This window comes from Gallinula chloropus (assembly GCF_964237585.1).
Source record: "Gallinula chloropus genome assembly, chromosome: 36".
Taxonomy (NCBI): Eukaryota; Metazoa; Chordata; class Aves; order Gruiformes; family Rallidae; genus Gallinula; species Gallinula chloropus.
Genome location: NC_140121.1, coordinates 721,796 through 745,864, shown reverse-complemented (window position 1 = coordinate 745,864; position 24,069 = coordinate 721,796). Strand labels below are relative to the sequence as shown.

At 61.3% G+C, this 24,069-nt stretch overlaps 2 protein-coding genes across 2 annotated transcripts; both read right to left on the bottom strand.

Moving 5' to 3' along the window:
* Positions 1-68: 68 nt before the first annotated feature.
* Positions 69-2,618, bottom strand: LOC311203165 (protein Hook homolog 2-like; the record flags this gene model as incomplete). The annotated part of the gene is made up of 7 exons (XM_084277801.1): positions 2,574-2,618; positions 2,017-2,102; positions 1,815-1,887; positions 848-898; positions 583-715; positions 429-496; positions 69-131 (listed from the first exon to the last, which is right to left on the bottom strand). Coding segments are annotated over exons 1-7 (516 nt in total), but the record flags the coding sequence as incomplete, so codon positions are not given.
* Positions 2,619-4,677: 2,059 nt separating this feature from the next.
* On the bottom strand, positions 4,678-20,772 carry LOC311203140 (EVI5-like protein). The gene is given in 21 exon segments (XM_084277774.1): positions 4,678-4,921; positions 4,924-4,981; positions 6,303-6,398; positions 6,514-6,609; positions 7,345-7,491; positions 8,616-8,768; positions 9,537-9,677; positions 10,289-10,417; positions 10,644-10,784; positions 11,662-11,694; positions 12,420-12,473; positions 13,240-13,300; positions 13,377-13,474; positions 14,318-14,407; positions 14,551-14,694; positions 15,351-15,476; positions 15,747-15,821; positions 15,964-16,188; positions 16,367-16,556; positions 17,402-17,602; positions 20,753-20,772. Coding segments are annotated over 20 exon segments (2,346 nt in total). The 5' UTR covers positions 17,551-17,602; positions 20,753-20,772; the 3' UTR covers positions 4,678-4,781.
* Between the last annotated feature and the right edge of the window lie 3,297 nt (positions 20,773-24,069).

Below are 24,069 nucleotides of genomic sequence, written 5' to 3'. Positions count from 1 at the left end.
ACCTGCCCCCCTCCCCAATTCATCCTCCCAACCTGCTCCCCCCCCAATTCACCCCCCCGTTCCCTGACCTGGGTGTCGAAGTTCCCGTACGTCTCCACCCCCACGGTCTCCGATGGGTCTTTATCCAAAAGCTGTGGGAAGGGAGGGACTGTAAGAGCTCTAAGGTGGGTGAGGGGGGGGTGCAGAGAACTCTTAACCCCCCCCCCAAAAAGATTCCCCCCAAATCCCCCACACTGCCCCCCCAAACAACACCCCACCCCCACAACCCTCCACCCAGACTCAGCCCCACCACCCCCTCCCCAACGCTCCAACCCCCCCTCCAACCGACCTTCAATGCTGCCATCCCCCCCAAAACCCCCCTGGGGACCCCTCCCCAACCCCCCCAGGGCCCCAAAACCCCCCCTGGGGACCCCCCCAGCCCCTCCCACCTCCTGGATTGCCTTCATCACCACGTGCTGCACCGACTCCTCCAGCGTCATGATGCGCTCGATGTGCTCTGCAAAGGGGGGGGGTGTGGAATTAGTGGGGTTAAGGGGGTGCAGGTTCAGATTTGGGGAGGGGGCTGGGGGGTCCTGCACCCACCTTCCCTCCTCTCGCAGCTCACGGCGCATCCCAGCACCAGCCTCACCAGTTTGCCCAGTTGCTCCGGGTCGGCGTGCTGGGCTGCCAGCGCCACGTCAGGGACGTGCTGTTCCTCCACCACTTGGCCCAACACCTTGTTGTTTTGGGGGGGGGTCTCTTTAAAGGGGGTACAAGGGACAGCACCCACCCCCTGCACCCCAAAACAGGGCACCTGCACCCTTGGGACCCCCTGTGCACCCCCCCCAAACCCCCCCCCCCTACTCACGTCCTGCCAGTATTCCAGAACACTCTGCAGCACCTTCCGCAGGTTGCTCACCTGGGGGGGGGGTGTGGGGGTGTTAAAAGTGGACAGAACACCTAGAACCCCCAAAATCCACCCCCACACACACTGCTGGGGGACCACAGGACACCTAGAACCCCCAAAATCCACCCCCACCACCACTGGGGGACCCCAGGACACCTAGAACCCCCCAAATCCACCCCCCACACACTGCTGGGGGACCCGAGGACACCTAGAACCCCCAAAATCCACCCCACACACACCGATGGGGGACCCCAGGACACCTAGAACCCCCAAACCCACCCCCACACACTGCTGGGGGACCCCAGGACACCTAGAACCCCCAAATCCACTCCCACACACACTGCTGGGGGACCCCAGAACACCTAGAACCCCCAAAATCCACCCTCCCACCACCACTGGGGGACCCCAGGACACCTAGAACCCCCCAAATCCACCCCCCCACACTGCTGGGGGACCCGAGGACACCTAGAACCCCCAAATCCACTCCCACACACACTGCTGGGGGACCCCAGAACACCTAGAACCCCCAAAATCCACCCCACACACACCGATGGGGGACCCCAGGACACCTAGAACCCCCCAAATCCACCCCCACACATTGCTGGGGGACCCCAGGACACCTAGAACCCCCAAAATCCACCCCCACATACACTGCTGGAAGACCCCAGGACACCTAGAACCCCCAAAATCCACCCCCCCACACGGCTGGGGGGACCCCAGGACACCTAGAACCCCCAAAATCCACCCCCCCCCCCTGCTGGGGGACCCCAGGACACCTCCTGTAACCCTGCCTAAAGTTACCCCAAAACTCATCCTCACCCCCCCAGCCCTGAGACACCCCCCTCCCCCCTCCCATTCCCCAAAACTGGGGAGGGGGGGGTTTGGCCTCCAAAAATGCCCCCACCCCCCCACTTTCCCCCCTCCCCACCTTCAGCCTCCAGTTCTCCTCGGTGTCGTCCCGGATTCGGCCCAACCACGTCTCATTGAACCAGGAGGCATCGCTGGGGGGTGGGAAAAGGAGAGGGGAACCCCCCACACACACCCCAAAATCAGGTCCTGGCCTCCTCACCCCCACCTGGGGGGTGGTTTAGGGGGAGTGTGTGTCCTTGTCCCACCCCCCCCCGACTCACATGCTGTGCAGGACATGGGCGAGGGTCACCCCGTTCGCCAGGTCCCGGGGGGAGCTGCAGGGTGAGGGGGGGGCGAAGGTCTGCAGCTGGGTGGGGAGGGGAGGGACACAAGGTGTGTGGTGGATGAGGGGGGGTGGGGGGTGGAGGGAACCCCCAAACAGCCCCCCCCACACCCCCCTCACCCCAGACCCACTCAGGGCTGAGAACGGACAACTCGTGTCATACCACACCCACAACTCACACCCCCCCCCGCAGACATGGGGGGGGCCCCAAACCTGCACAACCCCCCCAAACCAATGCTGGGGAGGGGAAGGGCAGGACTCCCACCCCCCCATCTTTAACCCCCGGGGTACGGAGCCCCCCCCCCCACCCAGTTAACCGACCCCCCCCCCCCCCCCCCGCCACGTAAACGGGGTCAAAGGGCGCCCGTGGGGACGTCACTGGGCGCGGGGACGGTCACACGGGCCCGGGAAGGGGCACATGGAGCTGGGAGGGGGTCACACGGCCCCGGGGGGGTCCGGGGAGGGGGGACGGGGGCGGTCCCGGCCCCCCCTTACCCAGGTGAGCAGCGGCCCGCACACGTCCCGCCCCGCCGCCATGGCCGCCGGTCCGCCAAGGCCACCGAGCAGCTCCCAGAGCGGCCGCACCTGTCAGCCCCGCCCACTTCCGGCCACCACCCATATTCTGGCTCCGCCATTGGTGGAACCGGCCCTTCCCGACCTGTTGGCCCGCCCACTTCACCCCTCCAGGGACCGGGACCCACCGAGGGGGGGCGAGAGGGGAGGGGGCGGGAGGGGAGGGGGCGAGGGGGGTCGTGGGGGGCGTGGAGGGGAGGGGAGGGGGCGAGGGGGGGTGGGAGTTGGAGGGCGGGGGGGAATTACCGGGTCGCCATGGCAACTTCCTGGGCTCTCAGGGTCGCCACTTCCGGGGGACCATTTTTCGCGCCGCAACTAAACTGAGCTGGTACCAAAGGCCCCAGGTCGCTACTTCCGGGGGAACATTTTTCGCGCCGCACAATGTGGAACCAAAGTCCCACGGGCAGAGGGGCTACTGGGAGTACTGGGAGGGCATGTGAGGGTTAAATGGGCTCTGGGAGAGCACTATGAGGCCACTGTGTGGGGCTAACTGGGAGTACTGGTGGTTACTGGGGGATTTGGGGGGGTTACTGGGAGCTTAAAGAGGATAACTGGGAGTACTGGTGGTTACTGAGAGATTTGGCGGGGTTCCCGGGAGCTTAAAGGGGGTAACTGGGAGTACTGGGGGTACTGCTTCCTTCCCCCCTCTCCCCATTTCATGACCACCCCCCACCCCATCACCTGGGTGCCCACCCTGCCCCCGTTCCCGGGGGTGGGGCTGGGGGATAAAGGTGCTTCCACACCCCCCCCCACGCCCCCCCCCACGGTTTATGGGGCCCCCCAGGGGTTTTGGGGTGAACTTGAGGCTTTTTGGGTCCCAGTGTCCATTTGTATTTGTCTGTACAGAATATAAACATGGGGGGGGGGGTAGAGTTGGGGGGGGGGCCAGGCCACCTTGGGGTACCCCCCCCGTCCCCCCAAAAAGCTGTCCGGGGTCAGCCCAGTGTTGGGGATCCCCCCTCACCCCCCCCAGTGTCGAGGGGTGCTGGGGGTGCTCAGGATCTGTGTCCTTGGGGGGGGTGTCAGTGGGGGGGGGGGTCCCACTGCACCCAGGGGGGTCCCACTGCACCTGGGGAGGGGGGACATCAGGTCCAGGGGTTCCTCAACGGGGGGGTGGGGATCCAGATGTTCCGGGATCCAGGGGTGGCCCAAGGTTCTTCTGGGGGGGGGGGAATCCAGCTCTCCCAGGATCCAGCTGTGTTGGTATCCAGCTGTTCTAGGATCCAGCTCTTTGGGGTCCAGATGTCCTGGGATCTAGGTTTTCCAGGATCCAGATGTTCTGGGATCCCCCTGTGCCAGGATCCAGCTGTGTTTGGGATCCAGATGTTCTAGGAACCAGCTCTTCTGGGATCCAGATGTTGCAGGATCCAACTGCTCCAGGATCCACATGTTCTGGGATCCAGCTCCTCCAGGATCCAGCTGTTTGGGAACCAGCTGTTCTGGGATCCAGCTGTTCTGGGATCCAGCTGTTCCAAGAACCAGGTTTTCCAGGATCCAGCTGTGTTGGGATCCAGATGTTCTGGGATCCAGTTCCTCTGGGATCCAGCTGTTCCAGGATCCCCCCATGCTGGGATCCAGCTGTTTGGGATCCAGCTGTTCCAGACCCGGCCTCCCCCTCAGGGCCCATGGGTGCTCAGTGTCCCCTGGGTGCCCTCAGTGTGTCCCCCACCCCAGGTCAGGGTCCCCAGGGTGTCCCCACCGTCCCCATGTCCCCTCTGGGTCAGGGTCCCCAGGGTGTCCCTGCTGTCCCCCCCCCAGGGTCAGGGTCCCCAGGGTGTCCCCATGTCCCCTCTGAGTCAGGGTCCCCAGGGTGTCCCTGCTGTCCCCCCTCAGGGTCAGGGTCCCCAGGGTGTCCCCATGTCCCCTCTGGGTCAGGGTCCCCAGGGTTTCCCCAATGTCCCCATGTCCCCTCTGGGTCAGGGTCCTCAGGGTGGCCCCTGGGTGCCCTCAGTGTGTCCCCACCCCAGGTCAGGGTCCCCAGGGTGTCCCTGCTCTCCCCCCCCCACCCCGGGGTCAGGGTCCCCAGGGTGTCCCTGCTGTCCCCATGTCCCCTCTGGGTCAGGGTCCCCAGGGTGTCCCTGCTGTCCCCCCCCCACCTCGGGGTCAGGGTCCCCAGGGTGTCCCCGCGGGTCAGGGTGCCGTGGGGGCCCCCTCGGCCTCGCTGTCGCTGCTGTCCCCCATGTCCCCCATGTCCCCCAGGTCCCCCAGGTCCCCGTGGGTCAGGCTGAAGGGCGGCAGCTCCTCGTCGGAGGAGCCCAGCGAGTCCTCGTCCCCAGGCGCGGCCCCAAGCCCACCGCCCCGAAAGCCAGCGGCCCCCGCAGCAGCCGGATCTGAGGGGACAGGGGACAGGGACAGGGGGACAGGAGAGGGACCAGGGGTGGGTAAGGGGACAAGGGACAGGGGGAGAAGGGACAGGGGGAGAGGGACAAGGGGACAAAGGACATGGGGAGAGGGACCCCAGGTGGGTGAGGGGACAAGGGACAGGGGGACAAGGGGACAAGGACCCAGGTGGGTAAGGGGACAAGGGGAGAGGGAGCAGGGATGGGTGAGGGGACAAGGGACAGGGGGACAAGGGGACAAGGGACAGGGGGAGAGGGACCAGAGGTGGGTGAGGGGACAAGGGACAGAGGGACAAGGGACAGGGGGTGAGGGACAAGGGGACAAAGGACACAGGGAGAGGGACCAGGGATGGGTGAGGGGACAAGGGACAGGGGGACAAGGGACAAGGGGACAGGGGGACAAGGGGACAGGGGGAGAGGGACCAGGGATGGGTGAGGGGACAAGGGGTCGGGGGGACAAGGGGGACAGGGGACAGGGGAGGTGACAAGGGGACAGCAGAGAAGGGGAGGGGGAGGAGAGCCGCCGTCACCAGCTGTCCCAGTGCCACCAGCTGTCCCAGTGCCACCAGCTCCACGGGGACAGCGGGGACGTCGCCAGCTGCCGGGACTGTCCCCGAGGCACCACGCGGGGCCAGAGCCACCGGGTCCCCCAGCACCCAGAGGGGGGTCACAGCACCCAGGGGTGCCCAATTCGGGGCCCCCAGCACCCCTGGGTGCCAGACAGGGGTGTCACAGCACCCTTGGGTGCCAAACTCAGGTCCCCCAGCACCCCTGGGTACCAAATTCGGGTCCCCCAGCACCCCTGGGTGCCAGACGGGGGTGTCACAGCACCCAGGGGTGCCCAATTCGGGTCCCCCAGCACCCATGGGTGCCAGAGGGGGGTATCCCAACCCCCCTGGATGCCGAATTCGGGCCCCCCAGCACCCATGGGTGCCAGAGGGGGGTATCCCAGCCCCCCTGGGTGCCCAATTCGGGTCCCCCAGCACCCCTGGGTGCCAGAGGGGGGTATCCCAGCCCCCCTGGGTGCCCAATTCGGGTCCCCCAGCACCCCTGGGTGCCAGAGGAGAGTATCATAGTACCCCCTGGGTGCCAAACTCAAGTCCCCCAGCACCCCTGGGTGCCAGAGGGGGGTATCCCAGCCCCCCTGGGTGCCGAATTCGGGTCCCCCAGCACCCCTGGGTGCCAGAGGGGGGTATCCCAGCCCCCCTGGGTGCCCAATTCGGGTCCCCCAGCACCCCTGGGTGCCAGAGGGGGGTATCCCAGCCCCCCTGGGTGCCGAATTCGGGTCCCCCAGCACCCCTGGGTGCCTTACCTCAGCCTTGAGCTCGTCGATGTGGTCCTTGAGCTGCCGGATGTACTGGGCGGCGTCCGAATGGTTGAGCTGCCCCTGGATCATCCCCTCCTCCCTCTGCGGGTGCCGGGGGGGGTCAGCGGGTCCCAAACACCTCCCCAGCACCCTGTCCCCACCCATGGGTGTCCCTCCCTGCCCCCTTTGTGTCGTTCCCCCCCCCCAAATCCCTCACCTGGATCTCCAGCTCGGCCACGCGCTGGCGCATCTCGGCCAGGGCCGCCATGCTGTCGGCCTCGCGCAGCCGCACCGCCATCACCTCCTCCTTGCTCTGGGGGGGGACAGGGGGGGACACCCCTGTCATGTGGTGGCACCCAAGGGACACCCCTGCCCCACCCAGACACGCCCGCCCATAGTGGCACCCAAGGGACACCCCCAAACACCCATCCAAATACCCCCCCCCCGCCCCCGTGTCCCCCCACTGGGAATAGGGTGGAGGGGAAGGGACTTTGGGACCCCCCCCTGCAGTGGGATACTGGGGTGGTGTGGGACACTGTGGGAGGGGACAACGGGACCCTCTGAGGTGACACACTGACCCCCCATTTGAGGGGACACCACTTGGGGAGGGGTGGGGGGGTGATGGGACCCCTTGGAGGGGATGGGGTGGGGATGGGGTGGGGATGGGGTGTCCCTGGGTGTTCCAGGGGAGGGGACTGGGGTGTCACCTTGGGGAGGGGACCCCTGGGGAGGGGACTAGGGTGGCCCCTTGGGGACATGGGTGCACAGGGAAGGTGACCCCAGGGGAGGGGACCCAGGGGAGGGGATGCCCAGGGGAGGGGACCCAGGGCAGGGGACAGGGGTGTCCCCAGGGGAGGGGACGCCCAGGGGGAGGGGACATGGGTGCACAGGGAAGGTGACCCCAGGGGAGGGGATGCCCAGGGCAGGGGACAGGGGTGTCCCCAGGGGAGAGGATCCAGGGGAGGGGATGCCCAGGGGGAGGGGACAGGGGTGTCCCCAGGGGGAGGGGACACCCGGGGAGGGCTGGGGGTGCCCCTGTGCCCCCCACCTTGCACTGGGCCTCGGCGTGCTTGCGGTGGCTCTCGCTGAGCTGGGCCTGCAGCCCCTTGCTCTGCGCCGCCGCCAGGCGCAGCTGCTCCCGCAGCCCCGCGCACGTCTGCTCCGCGCGGCCCAGCACCGTGCGCTGGATCTGGCCCTGCCAGGGACAGGGATGTCACCCCCCCAGTACACCCACAGCACCCCCAGTTCAGCCATAGCCCCCCCAGTTCAGCCCCAGTCCCGCCCCAGCACCCCCAGCCCCGCGCACATCTGCTCCGCGCGGCCCAGCACCGTGCGCTGGATCTGGCCCTGCCAGGGACAGGGATGTCACCCCCCCAGTACACCCACAGCACCCCCAGTTCAGCCACAGCACCCCCAGTATACCCACAGCCCCCCCAGTTCAGCCCCAGCACCCCCAGTTCAGCCCCAGCCCCATGCATGTCTGCTCCACGTGGCCCAGCACCGTGCGCTGGATCTGGCCCTGCCAGGGACAGGCATGTCACCCCCCCTGCACCCCCAGTTCAGCCCCAGCATCCCCAGTTCGGCCCCAGCAGACCCAGTTCAGCCCCAGCATCCCCAGTTTGGCCCCAGCATCCCCAGTTTGGCCCCAGCAGCCCCAGTTCGGCCCCAGCACCCCCAGTCCAGCCCAATTCAGCCCCCAGGGTCACATCCTGCCCACGCTCTGACCTGTGTCTCAAGTTGCAGCACCCCCAACCCCAGCACCCCCAATTGAAGTCCCCTTGGCCCCAGCACCCCCAGTTGAGCCCCAGTATCCCCACTACACCCCCAGCACCCCCCCAAGCCCCGTACCCCTAGTGTAACCCCCCCAGGTCAGGATGTGACCCACGCTCTGACCTGGGTCTCGAGCTGCAGCACCCACTGGCGCAGCACCCACAGCACCCCCAACCCCAGCACCCCCAGTACAGCCCCAGCAGCCCCAGTACAGCCCAATTCAGCCCCCAGGGTCACATCCTGCCCCTGCTCTGACCTGGGTCTCGAGCTGCAGCACCCGCTGGCGCAGCACCCACAGCACCCCCAACCCCAGCACCCCCAGTACAGCCCCAGCACCCCCAAGTACAGCCCTCCCTGAGCCCCATACCCCCAGTTCAGCCCCCAGGGTCGCATCCTGCCCCCACTCTGACCTGGGTCTCCAGCTGCAGCACCCGCTGGCGCAGCACCCACAGCACCCACAATACAGCCCCAGCACCCGCAGTACAGCCCTCCCTGAGCCCCAGCACCCCCAGTACAGCCCCCAGGGTCGCATCCTGCCCCCGCTCTGACCTGGGTCTCCAGCTGCAGCACCCGCTGGCGCAGCGCCCGCAGCTCGGCCTGGGCTTGGGCCTCCCGCAGCCGCGCGGCCACCACGGCCTCCTGCAGCGCGTTGGCGTTGCTCCGCCGCGGGGACTCCTTCCAGCGCCCGCCCGCCCGGCCCGCCTGCACCCCAAAACTGTCAGGGACCCCCCCCTGGGACGGTGGGGAGGGTGTGTGTGGGGGTAACGGACCCAGGTGGGGACTCCAGGGGTTGGGAGGGGACCCAGATGTGTGGGGATGAGGGACCCAGATGTGGGGACGAGGGACCCAAGAGACCCAGGAGGGGGGGACCCAGGTGCAGGGATGAGGGACCCAACAGACCCAGAAGGGGGGAAAAGGAACCCAGGGGACCCAGGAGGGGGGGAAAAGGGACCCAGATGTAGGGACAAGGGACCCAGGGGGTCAGGAGGGGACCCAGATGTGGGGACAAGGGACCCAAATGTGGGGACCCAGGCATGGGGATGAGGGACCCAGGGAACCCAGGAGGGGGTCCAGACGTGGGGTCAGGAGGGGACAAGGGACCCAGGAGGGGATCCAGGCGTGAGGTCAGGAGGGGACAAGGGACCCAGGAGGGGACCCAGGCGTGGGGACAAGGGACCCAGACATGGGGACAAGCGACCCAAATGTGAGGACCCAGGTGGGGACCCAGATGTAGGGACAAGGGACTCAGGGACCCAGTAACACACCCAGATGTGGGGACAAGGGACCCCATAACAGACCCAGACACGGGGACAAGGGACCCAGGGGATCTGGGAGGGGACCCAGACATGCGCATGGGGACAAGGGACCCCGTAACAGACCCAGATGTGGGGACAAGGGACCCAGGGGAGCCAGGTGTGGGGACAAGGCCCCCCCCAGGTGTGGGGACAAGGGCCCCCCTGGTGTCCCTACCTGCCAGCTGTCACTCAGGTCCTTCACTTGCTGCTGCAGCTCGGTCAGGGACTTGACGGCTTCGGCCTCGCGCAGGGCCAGGGCCTGCAGCTCCTCCTGCAGCCGCACCACGTTGTCCTCGTCGGGCAGCAGGCTGTTCCTCTGTGGGGACACGGGGTGGGGACACCCCAGGGTGAGGGGGGCACCCTGGGTGAGGGGGGAGCCCAGGGTGAGGGGACACCCTGGGGTGGAGGAGCACCCCAGGGTGGATGAGCACCCTGGGGTGTCTCACGCTGGGGTGAGGGGGAGATGCTGGGGTGAGGTGGGATCCCAGGGTGGAGGAGCACCCTGGGGTGAGGGGTACACCCTGGGGTAAGGGGGCATCCCAGGGTGGGGGAGCACCCCGGGGTCAGGGGGACACTCTGGGGTCAGGGGGGTCTCGGGTTGATGGTGCGTCCCAGGGTGAGGGGATACCCTGGGGTGAAGGGGCAGCCTGGGGTGAAGGGGCACCCCGGGGGTGAGGGGGGATCCCCCAGGGTCAGGGGGACACTGAATATGGGTAGGGACACCCCAAAGTGGTGGCATCAGGTGGGGGGTTGTCCCCTCTCTGCCATGACAAGGTGGGGACACCCATGGGAGATGAGGGGATGGGAGGGACCATGTGGCGCTGTGCTCCCTTGGATGACCCTTGGGGACACCCCAAAGCCAGGAACAACCCCCCAGGTCCCTCATGTGCCACTCCCTGTCCCCAAGGCCACCCCAGGGTGACACACCTTCTCCATGTCAAGGACTTTATCCTGCATCTCCTTGAGGGCGCCGAGGGTTTCGCTCTCCCGCAGCCGCGACTGTTCCAGCTCCGTCTCCAAGTGGGTGACAAACTCCTCGCTGAAGCGGGGGTTCCCCTGTCACCCAGTCCCCCAAACGGTGTCACCCAGGGTGGGGACAGGGTGTCACCCACAGTGGGGACACGACAACACCCACTGCACCCAGTGGGGACACAACCAACACCCACATCACACCCGGTTCACCACAGAAACCGCGGCGGTGGCACCCACATCTGGGTGTCAATCGGAAAGGGGGACAGGTAGGGGGGTGGGGACACATCTGGGGACATTTGGGGACACTGACCTGCTGGTCCTGCAGCTGTCTGATGGTGGTCTGGGCGCGCTGGAGGTTCTCAGTGGCTGAGGAGCAGCGTTGCTTGACCACCGCCAGCTCCCGCTTGATGATGTAGTTCTCCTCCGCCTCCTGCGCCCGCGTCACCTGGCCCTGGGGACAAGGAGGACGTGTCACCTCCATGGGGTGGCCCTGCTTGGGTCTTTCCCCACCTCGCTGTGTCACCAGGAGGGGGTAAAAGGGGTGACATCAAGGGTGAGGGGTGATGGTGGTTCTGTAGCGGGTGAAGGACAGGACAATGGGGACAAGAGGGTGACGGCGCTGCCCGGGGTGACGTCAGCACGGTGAGGGGTGACACGTGTTGGGTGTGTGAGAGTGGGGATGAGGGGGTGATGCCAGCCCCACAGCAGGTGGTGTGGGGACAGGAGGTGACACTGAGGAGGTGGAGGCAGTGAGGATGGGGAGGAGGTGACACCAAGGACAGGGAGGTGACACCAAGGAGGTGGAGACAGTGAGGATGGGGAGGAGGTGACACCAAGGATGGGGAGGTGACATTGAGGAGGTGACACCAAGGATAGGGAGGTGACATTGAGGAGGTGAAGACACCGAGGATGGGGAGGGGATGGGGAGGTGACACCAAGGATGGGGAGGTGACCCCAGCCCCGTGGGGACCTCTGGGGCCCTTTTGCCCCCTCTGAGTCTCTCCAAAAATCCACTTATTCCCTTCAAACTCACCAAACCACCTGAACTCTGGTCCCCAAGTGCCACCAGGCCACCCCCTACCCTCTCCCCCAAGTCCCCAAACCCCCCAAACCCCCCCCAATCCTGATATCCCCCCCCCAAAGTGGGGAAGGTGCGCGGAAGCCTCCAGCAAGGTGAAGATTTCCCTGAGGAACCTGAGGTAGATGAGCTGGGAAGCAGAAGGAAGATGAGGAGGAGGAAGGAAGAAGCATGGAGGGGTGAGGGGAGGGAGAAGAAATGGGTTAAAATACAGAAGAAAAGGGGAAAAATAGGTGTTTTTAAACACTACCTGGATGACCTTGTCGGCGAGAGCCGCGCTCTCCTGCGGCCGCCGGCGGAGAAGGAGAGAGAGAGAAGAAGGGAAACTGAGGCAGCAAGAAGAGCAACGAGGTGGAGGCATCTGGCAACCTTCCCCAAGCCCGTTTTTGGGGGGGTTTCCATGGATTTTGGGGTTCTCAGTGGTTGGGGGGGGGGGGGTTGGGTGGAAGAAAGGGGGAGGTGGCTGCTTGGTGGACTTGAAATGGTTGTTTTTTTGCATCAAAAGGGGGGTGGGGTTGGTGGTTTTGGGGTGTGGGGTGGGAAAAGGGGGGCTGGGGGGGTGGGATTGTAGCTGTGGGTGATGGAGGCTCTGGGGGGTGGGGTCAGGGAAGGTGGTTTGGGGGTGTCCTCAAGGTTGGGGGGTGTGTTTGGGGGTGTCCTCAAAGGTAGGGGGGTGTCCTCAAGGAAGGAAGGTGTTTTGGGGTGTCCGGGGGGGGGGGAAGGTTTTGGGGGTGTCCTCAAGGGGGAAGGTGGTTTGGGGGGTGTCCACAAGTGGGGGGAAGAGTTTGGGGTGTCCTCAAAGGGGGAAGGTGTTTTGGGGTGTCCTCAAGGCAAGGAGGGAGTTTGGGGTGTCTTCAAGGAGGAGTTTTGGGGTGTCCTTAAAGTAGGGGGGGTTTTGGGGTGTCCTCAAAGCAGGGAGGAGTTTTGGGGTGTCCTCAAAGCAGGGGGGGGTTTCGGGTGTCCTCAAAGGGGGGAGGAGTTTTGGGGTGTCCTCAAAGGGGGTCTCACCTTCTCCAGGGTCTCGATGCGCTGTTTCAGCAGGCGGTTCTCAGTGCGGAGGCGCTGGAGGGGGTGGGGGGAGATTGGGAGAGATAAACCCCATCAGAGGGGGGTTGAGGTCCCTCAGGGGGGTCTCTGAGCTTAGGGACAACCTGGGACAGGGGGACACGGGGGATGAGTGGCCCTGGGAGGGGGTTTGGTGGTCCCAGGATGGGTGAAATGGGCCCAGGGATGGGGCTGTGACAGGTCAAGTGGCCCCCAGAAAGCTTAAGTGGCCTTTGGGGACACCTTAAATGGTCCCAGGGTGGGTCTGTGACAGGCCAAGTGGCCCCCAGAAGGTTTAAGTGGCCTTTGGGGACACCTTAAATGGTCCCAGGGTGGGTCAAAGAGGCCCCAGGGTGGGTCTGTGACAGGCCAAGTGGCCCCCAGAAGGTTTAAGTGGCCCTTGGGGACACCTTAAATGGTCCCAGGGTGGGTCTGTGACAGGCCAAGTGGCCCCCAGAAGGCTTAAGTGGCCCTTGGGGACACCTTAAATGGTCCCAGGGTGGGTCTGTGACAGGCCAAGTGGCCCTTGGGGACACCTTAAATGGTCCCAGGGTGGGTCAGATTGATGTGGATCATCCCAAAGAGGTTCAAGTGACCTTAGGGACACGTCAAGTGGCTCCAGGGAGGGGCTGAGCCATCCTGAGATGGTCCAAGTAGCCCCAGAATTGGGCTACAGGGCTTGGGGTGGCTCAAGGTGACACCAGGGATGGGTCAAAGTGGCCTTGGGGTGGCTTAAATGGCTTCAGGGATGGGACAAGCAGCCCCAAAACGTGGCCTGTCTCACCTTGATCTCGATCTGCTCCTCCATCTCCTTGTTCTTGATGGCAGCATACTCCTTCTCCAACCTGCTCGGGACATGGGGGGGCCGTGAGGAGGGGGAGACACCCATCCAAGGTGAGGAAACCATCTCCCCCACCTCACCTCTTCATCTTCTTGGGGTTGTACTTGACTTGGAAAGCCCTGAGGATGAGTTTGTCGGGGCAGCTGTCGAATTGGTGAGGAATCACCTTCTGGAAGTACTGCAGGAGGAGAAACCGCCCCAAAAGAAAGACCCTTCCTTAAACCAGCCCCCAAAAATTGGGTTGGATGGGTGAAGCCACCCCAAAAACGCCCTTGTTGGATAAATCCACCCCAAAACTACGTCTCCTTGGAGACATCTACCCCAAAACATGTCCCAGTTGGATAAATCCACCCCAAACTATGTCTCCTTGGAGACATCTGCTCCAAAACACGTCCCATTGGATAAATCCACCCCAAAACTACATCCCCTTGGACACATCTGCTCCAAAACACGTCCCAGTTGGATAAATCCACCCCAAAACTACGTCCCCTTGGACAAATCCACCCCAAAACTACGTTTCCTTGGAGACATCTACCCCAAAACACGTCCCAGTTGGATAAATCCACCCCAAAACTACGTTTCCTTGGAGACATCTACCCCAAAACACGTCCCAGTTGGATAAATCCACCCCAAAACTACGTCCCCTTGGAGACATCTACCCCAAAACACGTCCCAGTTGGATAAATCCACCCCAAAACTACGTCCCCTTGGAGACATCTACCCCAAAACACGTCCCAGTTGGATAAATCCACCCCAAAACTACGTCCCCTTGGAGACATCTACCCCAAAACACGTCCCAGTTGGATAAATCCACCCCAAAACTACGTCCCCTTGGAGACATCTACCCCAAAACATGTCCCAGTTGGATAAATCCACCCCAAAACTACGTCCCCTTGGACAAATCCACCCCAAAACATGTTCCATTGGATAAATCCACCCCAAAACTATGTCCCCTTGGACACATCCACCCCAAAACTATGTCCCCTTGGACACATCCACCCCAAAAGCCACCAGTACCTACCTGGGACATGCCCTCCATGTCGAGCTGGACGAGCTCAGCCTGATTGAACTGCAGCAGGGCCATTCCCACGCGGAAGACGATCTCCAAGCCCTGCAGGAAAGGTCCTCAGTTGACCCTACACCCCATTCTCTGACCTGCTCAGGTTTTTGGGGTGGGTTTTCCTCCCCCCACCCCCTCCCCAAAGCTAGTTGGAGACCTTTTCCACACGGTGGTGTCACCAGAGGCCCCGTTACCTCGTACATGAAGATGTCGAAGACGCGGGTGGCCACGGGGAGAGGGAAGGTGGTGAGGAAGAGGGTGAGGAACCAGGAAGAGGCGTACATGGAAGTGAGGAAGCTCTGGGAGCGGAAGTGGATGTTCAGCTCCGGCAGCTGCTCCTGGGTGGGAGAGATGGAGAAGGGTGGGGTTGTGTTTAGGGGTCTCATTTTGGGGGTTTGAACAGGTCCAGGAGGTCTCTGAGGGGGTCTCATGTGGGGCTGGTGAGGTTTGAACAGGTCCAGGAGGTCTCTGAGGGGGTCTCATGTGGGGCTGGTGAGGTTTGAACAGGTCCAGGAGGTCTCTGAGGGGGTCTCATGTGGGGCTGGTGAGGTTTGAACAGGTCCAGGAGGTCTCTGAGGGGGTCTCATGTGGGGCTGGTGAGGTTTGAACAGGTCCAGGAGGTCTCTGAGGGGGTCTCATGGGAGCTCCCCAGGGTCTCAGGGATGTCCCTCAGGGCAGCCCATGGGTGGTCCTTGGGGTGTCTCATGGATGGTTCCTTTGGGTGGCTCACAGATGGTCCCTGGGGCATCTCAGGGAGGTGCCCCCAAGGTCTCATGGACATTGGGGATCTTCTTGACACCCCTGGGGGAGTCTCACTGATGTCCCCTTTGAGAAATCATAGGTGGTGCTCACAGCATCTCCCAGACATCCCCAAGAGGAACCCAAATCCTCCCAAGAGCTGCCACCCATCTCTCCTTACACCTCATCTCCTGGCTCTACCTGCCCAATCCCACCATCCCAAGGGTTTTGGGGGGGACGTGGGGTTGGTTCCTACCTGCAGCATGTACTCAAACTGGTAGATGCAGAGCCCCAGTTCAGCCATACTGGGTTTGAAGAGCTCCCGCAGGCGGTACTCCTGCATCAGCCTCACGAACACGCAGAAGGCTTCTTCCTCAGGCATCTGGAGACCCAAAGGGACATGAATTCTTCCATTAAACCTCTGCTGGAAGCTTCTCATGGGGAAATCTATTCCCATCAGGAGGTGGGACATGCTGGAAGCCATCCCAGAAAACAAGGTGGAGTTTTAAACCCAGGGATGGTGGGAACGAGCCTGTTTCATCCCCAAGGATGGAGGAAAAAGGTTCCTATTCCCCATCTCTATTTCACCACATCTCCAGAGGGTGTTTAAAAACCCCAGGAGATGCTCTTCAACCTCAAGGGTGTCCCAAACCTGCATGAGCAGCAGTCCCACGATGAAGGCGCTGCCTTGGCAGTATCCCACCTCTCTGTCCACCAGGGAATAAGCCTGGAAAAAAAAGGAGGAAGATCAAAAGAAATCAAGGTAAATAGAAGTTCAAGCAGATGTTGGGCCACCATCCCTTCCTGGTGTGGGAGATGTGGGCCATGGGAAACGGCTGGAGTGGTTTATCTCTGGCTGACAAGACTACCTTCATGACGTTGAAGAGCACCTCCTGGCCCAAGCTGTCCTGTCCCTTGAAGAACTCGTGCTCTGGGTAGGTACGAGCGATGTCCCTTCGGATGAGCTTCTCACAAGGTGAGGACATCTTGAGGAGCTCTGAGTACTGGTTCTTGACTGGCATGTCAGTGGCACTGCAGAGCAGCTGCCAGACGATGGCACGGAAGTGGTGGGGGATCCCTTTGCGGATCAGCTCCTGTGGGGTCAAAAACCCCCAACCCCAGAATGGTGTTGGGGGGAAAAAACCACTTAAAAATGGGTTTAAAGGAAGATTTGGAAGCTCCTCGTGGAGGAGACATCGTGCTGGCCCAGCATGGAGAAGGTTCCTTTGAAGGAGAGGGGGAATTGGGTGAAAATGAAAGGCTGGTCCTCACCTTCAGCAGCTTTTCCTTCTTCTTCCTCCACTCGTCCCACTCATTGACGATGCGGCCCCAGAGGATCCAAGTGTCTTCTTCAAGGTGGCTGAGGTTGGAGGAGGCTGAGGAGCTGGAGACCAAGGAGGAGCCGCTGTTCCTTCGGGAGCCGTTCATGGAGCGCATGGATTTGGAGTCGGCCTCCAGGAGCCTGTGAGAGAGGGGGGTAGATCCCCAAAAAATGGGTGGAGAGGACCCAAAAGAGGAGATATTCCCCCCAAAATAGCACCTGAGGAGAGGAGGTTCCTCCCAGATGGCCCCCAAGAAGGGGATACTCCACCAAAACAGCCTCATGAAGAAGAGATTCCCCCAAAAATCACTCCAAAAGAGGAGATATTCCCCCCAAAATAGCACCTGAAGAGAGGAGGTTCCTCCCAAATGGCCCCCAAGAAGGGGATACTCCATCAAAACAGCCTCATGGAGAAGAGATTCCCCCAAAAATGCCCCCCAAAAGGAGATACTCCACCAAAAAAGTCCCAAAGGAGGACAGATTTCCCCAAAAGCATGTTAAAAGAGGAAAGACTCACCCCAAACACCAGATATTCCACCCAAATTGCCCCAAAGAAGGAGAAATTCTCTGAAAATTGACCCAAAGGAAGAGATATTCCCCCAAAAAATCACTCCAAAAGAGGAGATATTCCCCCAAAACCACCCCAAAGGGAGAGATAGTGCCCCAAACCCTAGTATATTCCCCCAAATCCACCCCAAAGGGCCAGATATTCCCTAAAAATCACTCCAAAGGAGCAGATATCCCCTCAAATCCACCCCAAAGGGAGCAGATATTCCCCCCAAACCACCAGACATTCCCCCAAAACCACCTTAAAGGGGCAGATACTCCCCCAAAACCACCCCAAAAGGGGCAGATATTCCTTTCAACCAGCATTTTCACTGGATCTTGGAGGAAGCAGCTTCTTGTTGTCCAGTTTCTTTGATTTTAAAGGGAATAAAAAACCCCAATAAACCCCCGATTTGGGTAAAACATCCCCCAGAACTCACCGATTTTGCTCCTCCAGCTTGGCCAGCAGCTCCAGTTCATCAGGGCTGAGGTTTTCAGAGTCAGAAGTGGGGGAACAGGCTGGGGCTGAGTTGACAGAGGAAAGGGCTTCGTGGGACGATGAATCGGGGCTGACGGCCGGCGACGCCATGGCTGGGGGGAGCCCGTAACGGGGTGAGTCCACAGGGATTTTGGGGTCTCACCTGAAAAGCCCAGAGCAGGGGGGGTGTGAGAGGGATGTGACACCCCTTTCCCATCTTTTCCTCCTTCAAAACTCTCTTAAAGCTGTTTCCATTTGCCATATTCCCCTAATTCCCCCCAAACCCCCCTTTTTAAGCCCAGATTTCATGCTGTGCCAGGGTCTAAAGTGCATCATCCTTGAAATGGCTCAACTCATGTTTTTTGGGGTGAAACCTTGGGTTTTCCAGCATAAAATAGGGGTGGAGAGGTGATGGCTGCTGTTCTTCAGGGATTCCTGTTGTGGAGAGATCTGGTTATGGAGTTATGTGCATCAAAATTTGCTGGAAACTCTTGAATTTGGAGGAAAACCCCAAATCTTTGGGGGTGACAGAGCGCTGAGGAGTCCTCCAGGTGCCCACATGGCTCCAAAATCCACTTATTTCCCCCCAAAATTAATATTACTCAACCAAAAGACCAGAAAAAATAAGCTGGACATCGATGCCAACCTTGAACTGGAACGTTTTGGGAGGAAACCAGTCAAATTCGCCCTCCCCACACTTCAAATCTGTCAATTTGTAGCTTTTCTGACCCATTTCAGCAGCTTTTCTGACCAGTTTTGCCCCTTTCCTGCTTATTTTGTGCCTTTTTCACCCTTTTTCATACCTTCCCAGCACCGTTTCATGGCTTCACTCAGGTGGTTTTGCACCTTTTCCACCCCATTTTCATGGTGCAGTTTTCTCAGCATCCCTCAGTGCTGGTTTTTTTCACCCTTTTTTTGCCTTTTTTCATCCTTTTCCCACCCCTCTTCCCCCCTCTTTTGCCTTTTCCCATCCTTTTTTGTGAGGAAACCATTAAAATTTGCCCTCCCCACACTTCAAATCTGTCAATTTGTAGCTTTTTTGATCCATTTTTGCAGCTTTTCTGGCCAGTTTCACCCTCTTTTGCCTTTTCCCACCCCCTTTTCACCTTCTTTTGCCTTTTTCCACCCAATTTTTGCAGCATCTCAGTGCTGTTTCCACAGAGTTTTGGGTTCTTTTCTCCAGTGGTTTCACCACCACTTAAAACTTCATGGAAAAAGGGTGGAAAAAGGGGGTTCCCTCCCCCCCCAAATTTCAGCAGGGATTTTCCCATCAAACACAAACCATCCAAAAAATCCATCAATTTTGCCACAAACTCCCATTATTAAAGGGCAAAATGTGCCAGGTAAGGGAATTATAACCCCCCTCCCCAAAATATTTCAGTGGGACATTCATGAGCTTCACCAATCTCCACCATTGGCAGAAGAAAAGGAAGGAAAAATGGATAAAAATGGGTTTAAAACCCACCAGTTTCACCCCAGCAGGGATGAAACCGGGCTCAATCCTAAGCTAAGATGCCACAGGGTTTAAAAACTGAGCAAAACCCACCCAAAACCAGGTGAAAAACCACATTCAGCACCAAAAAAGAGCAAGGAAACCACATCAGCATCACACACACTCCCCCCTCCCACAAGGAAAACTGCATTTTTGGGGGGGAAAACCAACCCAAAATACCACCTGGGGGGTGATTTTTGTTGGTTTTCAGAGGCCTAAATTGCTCAGAATGAGGAATCCGGGTGGATTTTAGCTGCTTTTGGGGTTTTTTCACCAAAATAGGGTGGGTTTTCTTGCCCTCCATCTAAGCAGCTGGTAGCAGCAGGTATTAAACATCACCGGAGAAGCTCTGAATGATGAAGAAAAGGTGGAAAAAGGAGAGGGGGGGAAGCCCCAGAAAGGGAAAGGAAAATTAGGGGACCCCCCCCCGGAATTTTTGGGGAAGGTTGAGTGGGTCCTGGCTTGGCTAAACCCCCTGGATTTGAACCCAAAAGGAGAGGCGTGCCAGGGGAAGGCACAAAGCCTGGGGCTGTGGTCGTGGTTGCTCCATCTTCTGGGCGGCTGCTGGGGGATGAAGGAGGAGAAGGGGGGGGGGGGGTCGTGGTGGGAGGGGGGGTCGTGTGTGTTTTGAGGGGGCACCCAAGGATCTCCAAGCCCCCTCCCCAAAAATAGGGGAGGTGGGGATGCTGGGGGAGAGGGTGGGGATGCACTGGCTGGGGGGGGGGGGGGGGAGGGGGGGCTTTTATTATGCCCCCCCCCAATCAAATGACATCTGGGGGGTCGTGGCTGTGACAGAGGGGGGGTCAAGACCACCCCTCCCCTTTTTTTCCCCCCTGTATTTTTAACCAAAACCTCATGGTTTTCAGTGAAAAAGGAAGCAGGGGACAACACCCTCTTTGCATACAGGAGCACAGCCCCCCGCAGGCTGCAACGGGGAGGGGGGGGGAGCCCAATAAAGGGGTGAACACACCCCCAGCCCCCCAATGTCCCCCTCTATAGCACCCCTAATGCCCCCCCCCCCCCCAGCACGATGCAGGCAATCCCAGTGACACCCCCCCCCAGTATAGCCCAGTTACCCCAGTGGGGTGAACCCCCATGGTTTCCTTGGGGTGTAGGGGGGTGTGTAAACCCCCCAGTTACCCCCCCCCCCCCAATAAAAGGGGGGGACACCCCATTTACCCCTTTATGCTGGGGGAAGGATCCCCTTGTGACCCCCCCCACCATGGCCAGGGGGAAGATTATCCCAGTGCCCCCCATCTCCCAGTATAACCCAGTTACCCCAGAAATCACACTGGGGTGGGGTGGGGGTGCCCTCAGTTCCCCTGAGGAGAATGGGGGGGGGTGTAAACCCCCAATTACCCCCCCAAAAAGATGGGGGGACACCCCATTTACCCCTCTACCCTGGGGGGAGGATCCCCCTGTGCCCCCCCCCCTACATGGCCAGGGGAAAGATGATCCCAACGCCCCCCCACCCAAAACGGGGGGGACACCCCTAAAAGCATGAGGGTCCCCCCAAATCACCCCCAGCTTGGGGGGGGGGGACACCCTAATGACCCTCACAGACTGGGGGGGGGGGGCGGACATTACCCCCCCCTCAGCCGGAGCGGGGGGGGGGCGCTTTGTCCCCTTCACCCCCCCCACACTTAGAGGGGGGGGTCAGCCCCAGTTTCCCCTCATACCTTTAGCGAGGGGGCTTCAGGCCGCCTTATTCCCCCCCCCTCAGGGGGCACCCCCGCTCCTGAGGCGAGGCGGGGGGGGGGGGCTGAGGGGACCCCCCCACACACACCCCCCCCCCCCCGCGCCCCGCCCGGCCCCTCCTACCTGCGAGGCGCTGCCATGGCGATCGCCGGCTGCCTCCCAGGGGGGGGCCCGCGGCGCCCCCCGGCCGCCGCCGCCGCCGCCTGAAGCCGAGCGGGAGCCGCGGCCGCCGCGGGCCCCGCCGCTGCCATGGGGAGAGGGTGAGGCGGGGGGGGGGAACGGGACCGGGACCCGCCGCCGCCGCCCTGACAGACACTGACTGACAGGCGGCTCCGCCCTTCAGCCAATCAACGCGCCGCATTCGCGCTTCCGCCCGCCCCCCTGCCGGGGGCGCCCACCAATCGCTGAGGTTCGCCCGGGAATTAAGCTGCCTCCGTGGGGGGGGACCCGACTATAATACGCGCCTGGTGGAGGGTGAGCCAATGGGCTGGCTCGCCGGGGGTTGATGGGCAGGCTGCTATCCAATGAGAGTCGAGGAGATGGTTTCTTCCCGCCCCCACACTCCCCAACCACCACCCCGCCTCAGAGAGGGGGCGGGCGCCGCCTTGCTGAGAGGCGAGTGGCAGGCGCAGGTGGTGATGATGGATGGGGGCAGCAGCCAATCGGCTGCCAAATCTCGCTCGGAGTGGCACCTGGCTGACAGGAGAGGGCAACAAGCCCCGCCCCTTCAGCTGTAGGGTGTAGCGGGTTTATTTGATTGACAGGAGAATCCACCAATCACCGACGCGGGAGTAGGCGAGTTAGCCAATTGGGAGCACGGAGGCTCGGAGGCGTTAACTAGGTGCCGGATTCCACCCTCCTGGGGAGATTTGCGGCTCTCATTGGCTGGCGAGGGATGATGGGCAGTCGCCTCCACCTATGGGGCGTCGAGTAGCTGTTGGCCCTGTGGCAATCCCTCAGTGATGGGGAGGGGGGACATGGAGGGGTCTCTGGTTCCCTGGGGATGGAGATCAGGGGATGTGGAGGGGTCCTGGAGGGGTCCTGGGTTCCCTGGGGATGGAGATGAGGGGATGTGAAGGGGTCCTGGGTTCCCCAGGGATGGAGATCAGGGGACGTGGAGGGGTCCTGAGTTCCCCAGGGATGGGGAGATGGGGCATCCAGGGCTCCTGGGTTCCCTGGGGATGGGGAGATGGGACATAGAGGGGTCTCTGTTTCCCTGGGGATAGAGATAAGGGGACATGGAGGGGTCCTGGGTTCCCTGGGGATGGAGATCAGGGGACATGGAGTGCTCCTGGGTTCCCCAGGTGTGGGGAGATGGGACATGGAGGGGTCCTGGGTTCCCCGGGGATGGAGATCAGGGGACGTGGAGGGGTCCTGGATTCCCTGGGGATGGAGATCAGGGGATATGGAGGGGTCCTGGGTTCCCTGGGGATGGAGATCAGGGGACATGGAGGGGTCCTGGATTCCCTGGGGATGGAGATAAGGGGATATGGAGGGGTCCTGGGTTCCCCAGGGATGGGGACATGGGGCATCCAGGGCTCCTGGGTTCCCCAGGGATGGGGAGATGGGGCACCCAGGGCTCCTGGGTTCCCCAGGGATGGGGACATGGGGCATCCAGAGCTCCTGGGTTCCCCAGGGATGGGGAGACTGGGATCCCACATTGCCCAGGGATCAATATCTTGGGTCAGGGGAGTTCCCAGGGGTGCAGGGAGGCTGGAGTCCCCTGTTCCCCAAGGATACAGATCTGGGGAGACGTGAGGGGTGTCCCCAAGGACAGGAGCTCCAGGTGTCCCCATGGATGTGGGCACACCAAGGAGACCCCCCGCTACCTCCAGGGACGGGTCTGTGGGACACCAGGGGTGGGTGGGGGGTTATTGCAGCTTAAAGACGTTTTCCAACCACTTCAGCCCCGGTATTTAAAACCCAAAAGGCCACCTCACCCCCCAAAAAAGAGGCAAGGACACATGAGGTAGGGCAGGAGCTGGTGGTGTTTGGTCCTCTCATGATGTTTATCTCCATTTTCAATTCTTTAAAACACTCCTGAGATGTTTTGGAACCTCTCAGTGCTGCCAGCAGAGGAAGGAACCACGGCACGAGAGCGAATGGGCTGAATTCACAAGGTTTTCACCCCAAAACATGTTGCCATTGAGTACTGGAAAGTGTGGGAACCCCGAGTGCACGAAAGGCCATGGGGGGGGGAGTGAAGTTTCACCGCCACTTCCCCTAAATTTGGGATGGAGAAAAAGGGGAAACCAGATGAAAGGAGGAAGCTACACGTCCCTCACAGCAGGGGAACAGCACTTTTGACCATGGTTCCTTTTCCTGGGATGCCCTCAGGGGTAAAATTCAGCTGAAACTGGTAAATATTCAGGTTTTAACTTTCGTTTTCCTCATTAACCAGCCCAGGGGCCGCCTGGCTCAAAGCCCTGAGGGCATTTCAGGGTAAGAAAGGGACTTTTCCAGAGAAGAAAATGGTGTTATTGTTGTGGAAAAGAGAAACAATCTGCTTTATATTCTGTTTTTCACTGGGAAAATGTCTCTCTCAGGTTTAAGATGCAAGAAGCCATCGCTGCTTCTCCTGCTGAGAAGGACCTGGGGGTTCTGGTGGAGGAGAAGCTTCCCATGAGGCAGCAGTGGCTCCTGCAGCTGGGAAGGGCGATGGGATCCTGGGCTCCATCAGCAGAGGGGTGGCAGCAGGGACAGGGAGGGGATTGTCCCTCTCTGCTCTGCCCCATCTGAGTCCTGTGTCCAGAGCTGGGGCCTCCCCAGTACAAGGGAGATGGGGAACTGGTGGAGAGGGGGCAGAGGAGGGACAGGGAGATGCTCAGAGGGCTGGAGCAGCTCCCCTATGGAGAGAGGCTGAGGGAGCTGGGCTGGGTCAGCCTGGAGAGGAGAAGGCTGTGGGGGGACCTCACTGCAGCCCCCCAGTCCCTGAAGGGACCCCAGGAACAGGAGGGGAATGGGCTTGTTAAAGGGCAGAGACTGGCAGGACAAGGGGGATGGGGTGAAGCTGGAGGAGGGAAGGGGGAGAGGAGAGATGGGGGGAAGTTCTGTGCAGAGAGAGTGGTGAGGGGCTGGAAGGGGCTGCCCAGAGAGGGGGTGGGTGCCCCGTCCCTGGGGGTGTCCAAGCCCAGGTTGGCTGGGGCCCTGGGCAACCTTGTGTAGCTCCAGGCCTGGAGGTTGGTGTCCCTGCCTGTGGCAGGGGGTTGGAGCTCTGTGACCCTTGGGGGGTCCCTCCCAACCCAACCCAGTCTGGGATTCGATGTTTCTATGACCCCGAAACCGCTGCACCGAGTCTCGTAGAGAAACACCAGCGAAGGAACCAAAACCAGCAGCTGAGCCTCACTTCAGAGGCTGTTCTGGTGTGAAATCTCAGAAAAGAAAAGGGAAGAAAATAATCAAAAGCAGCCTCCCCGGGCAGGTGTTTGAGGAGAAAGCAG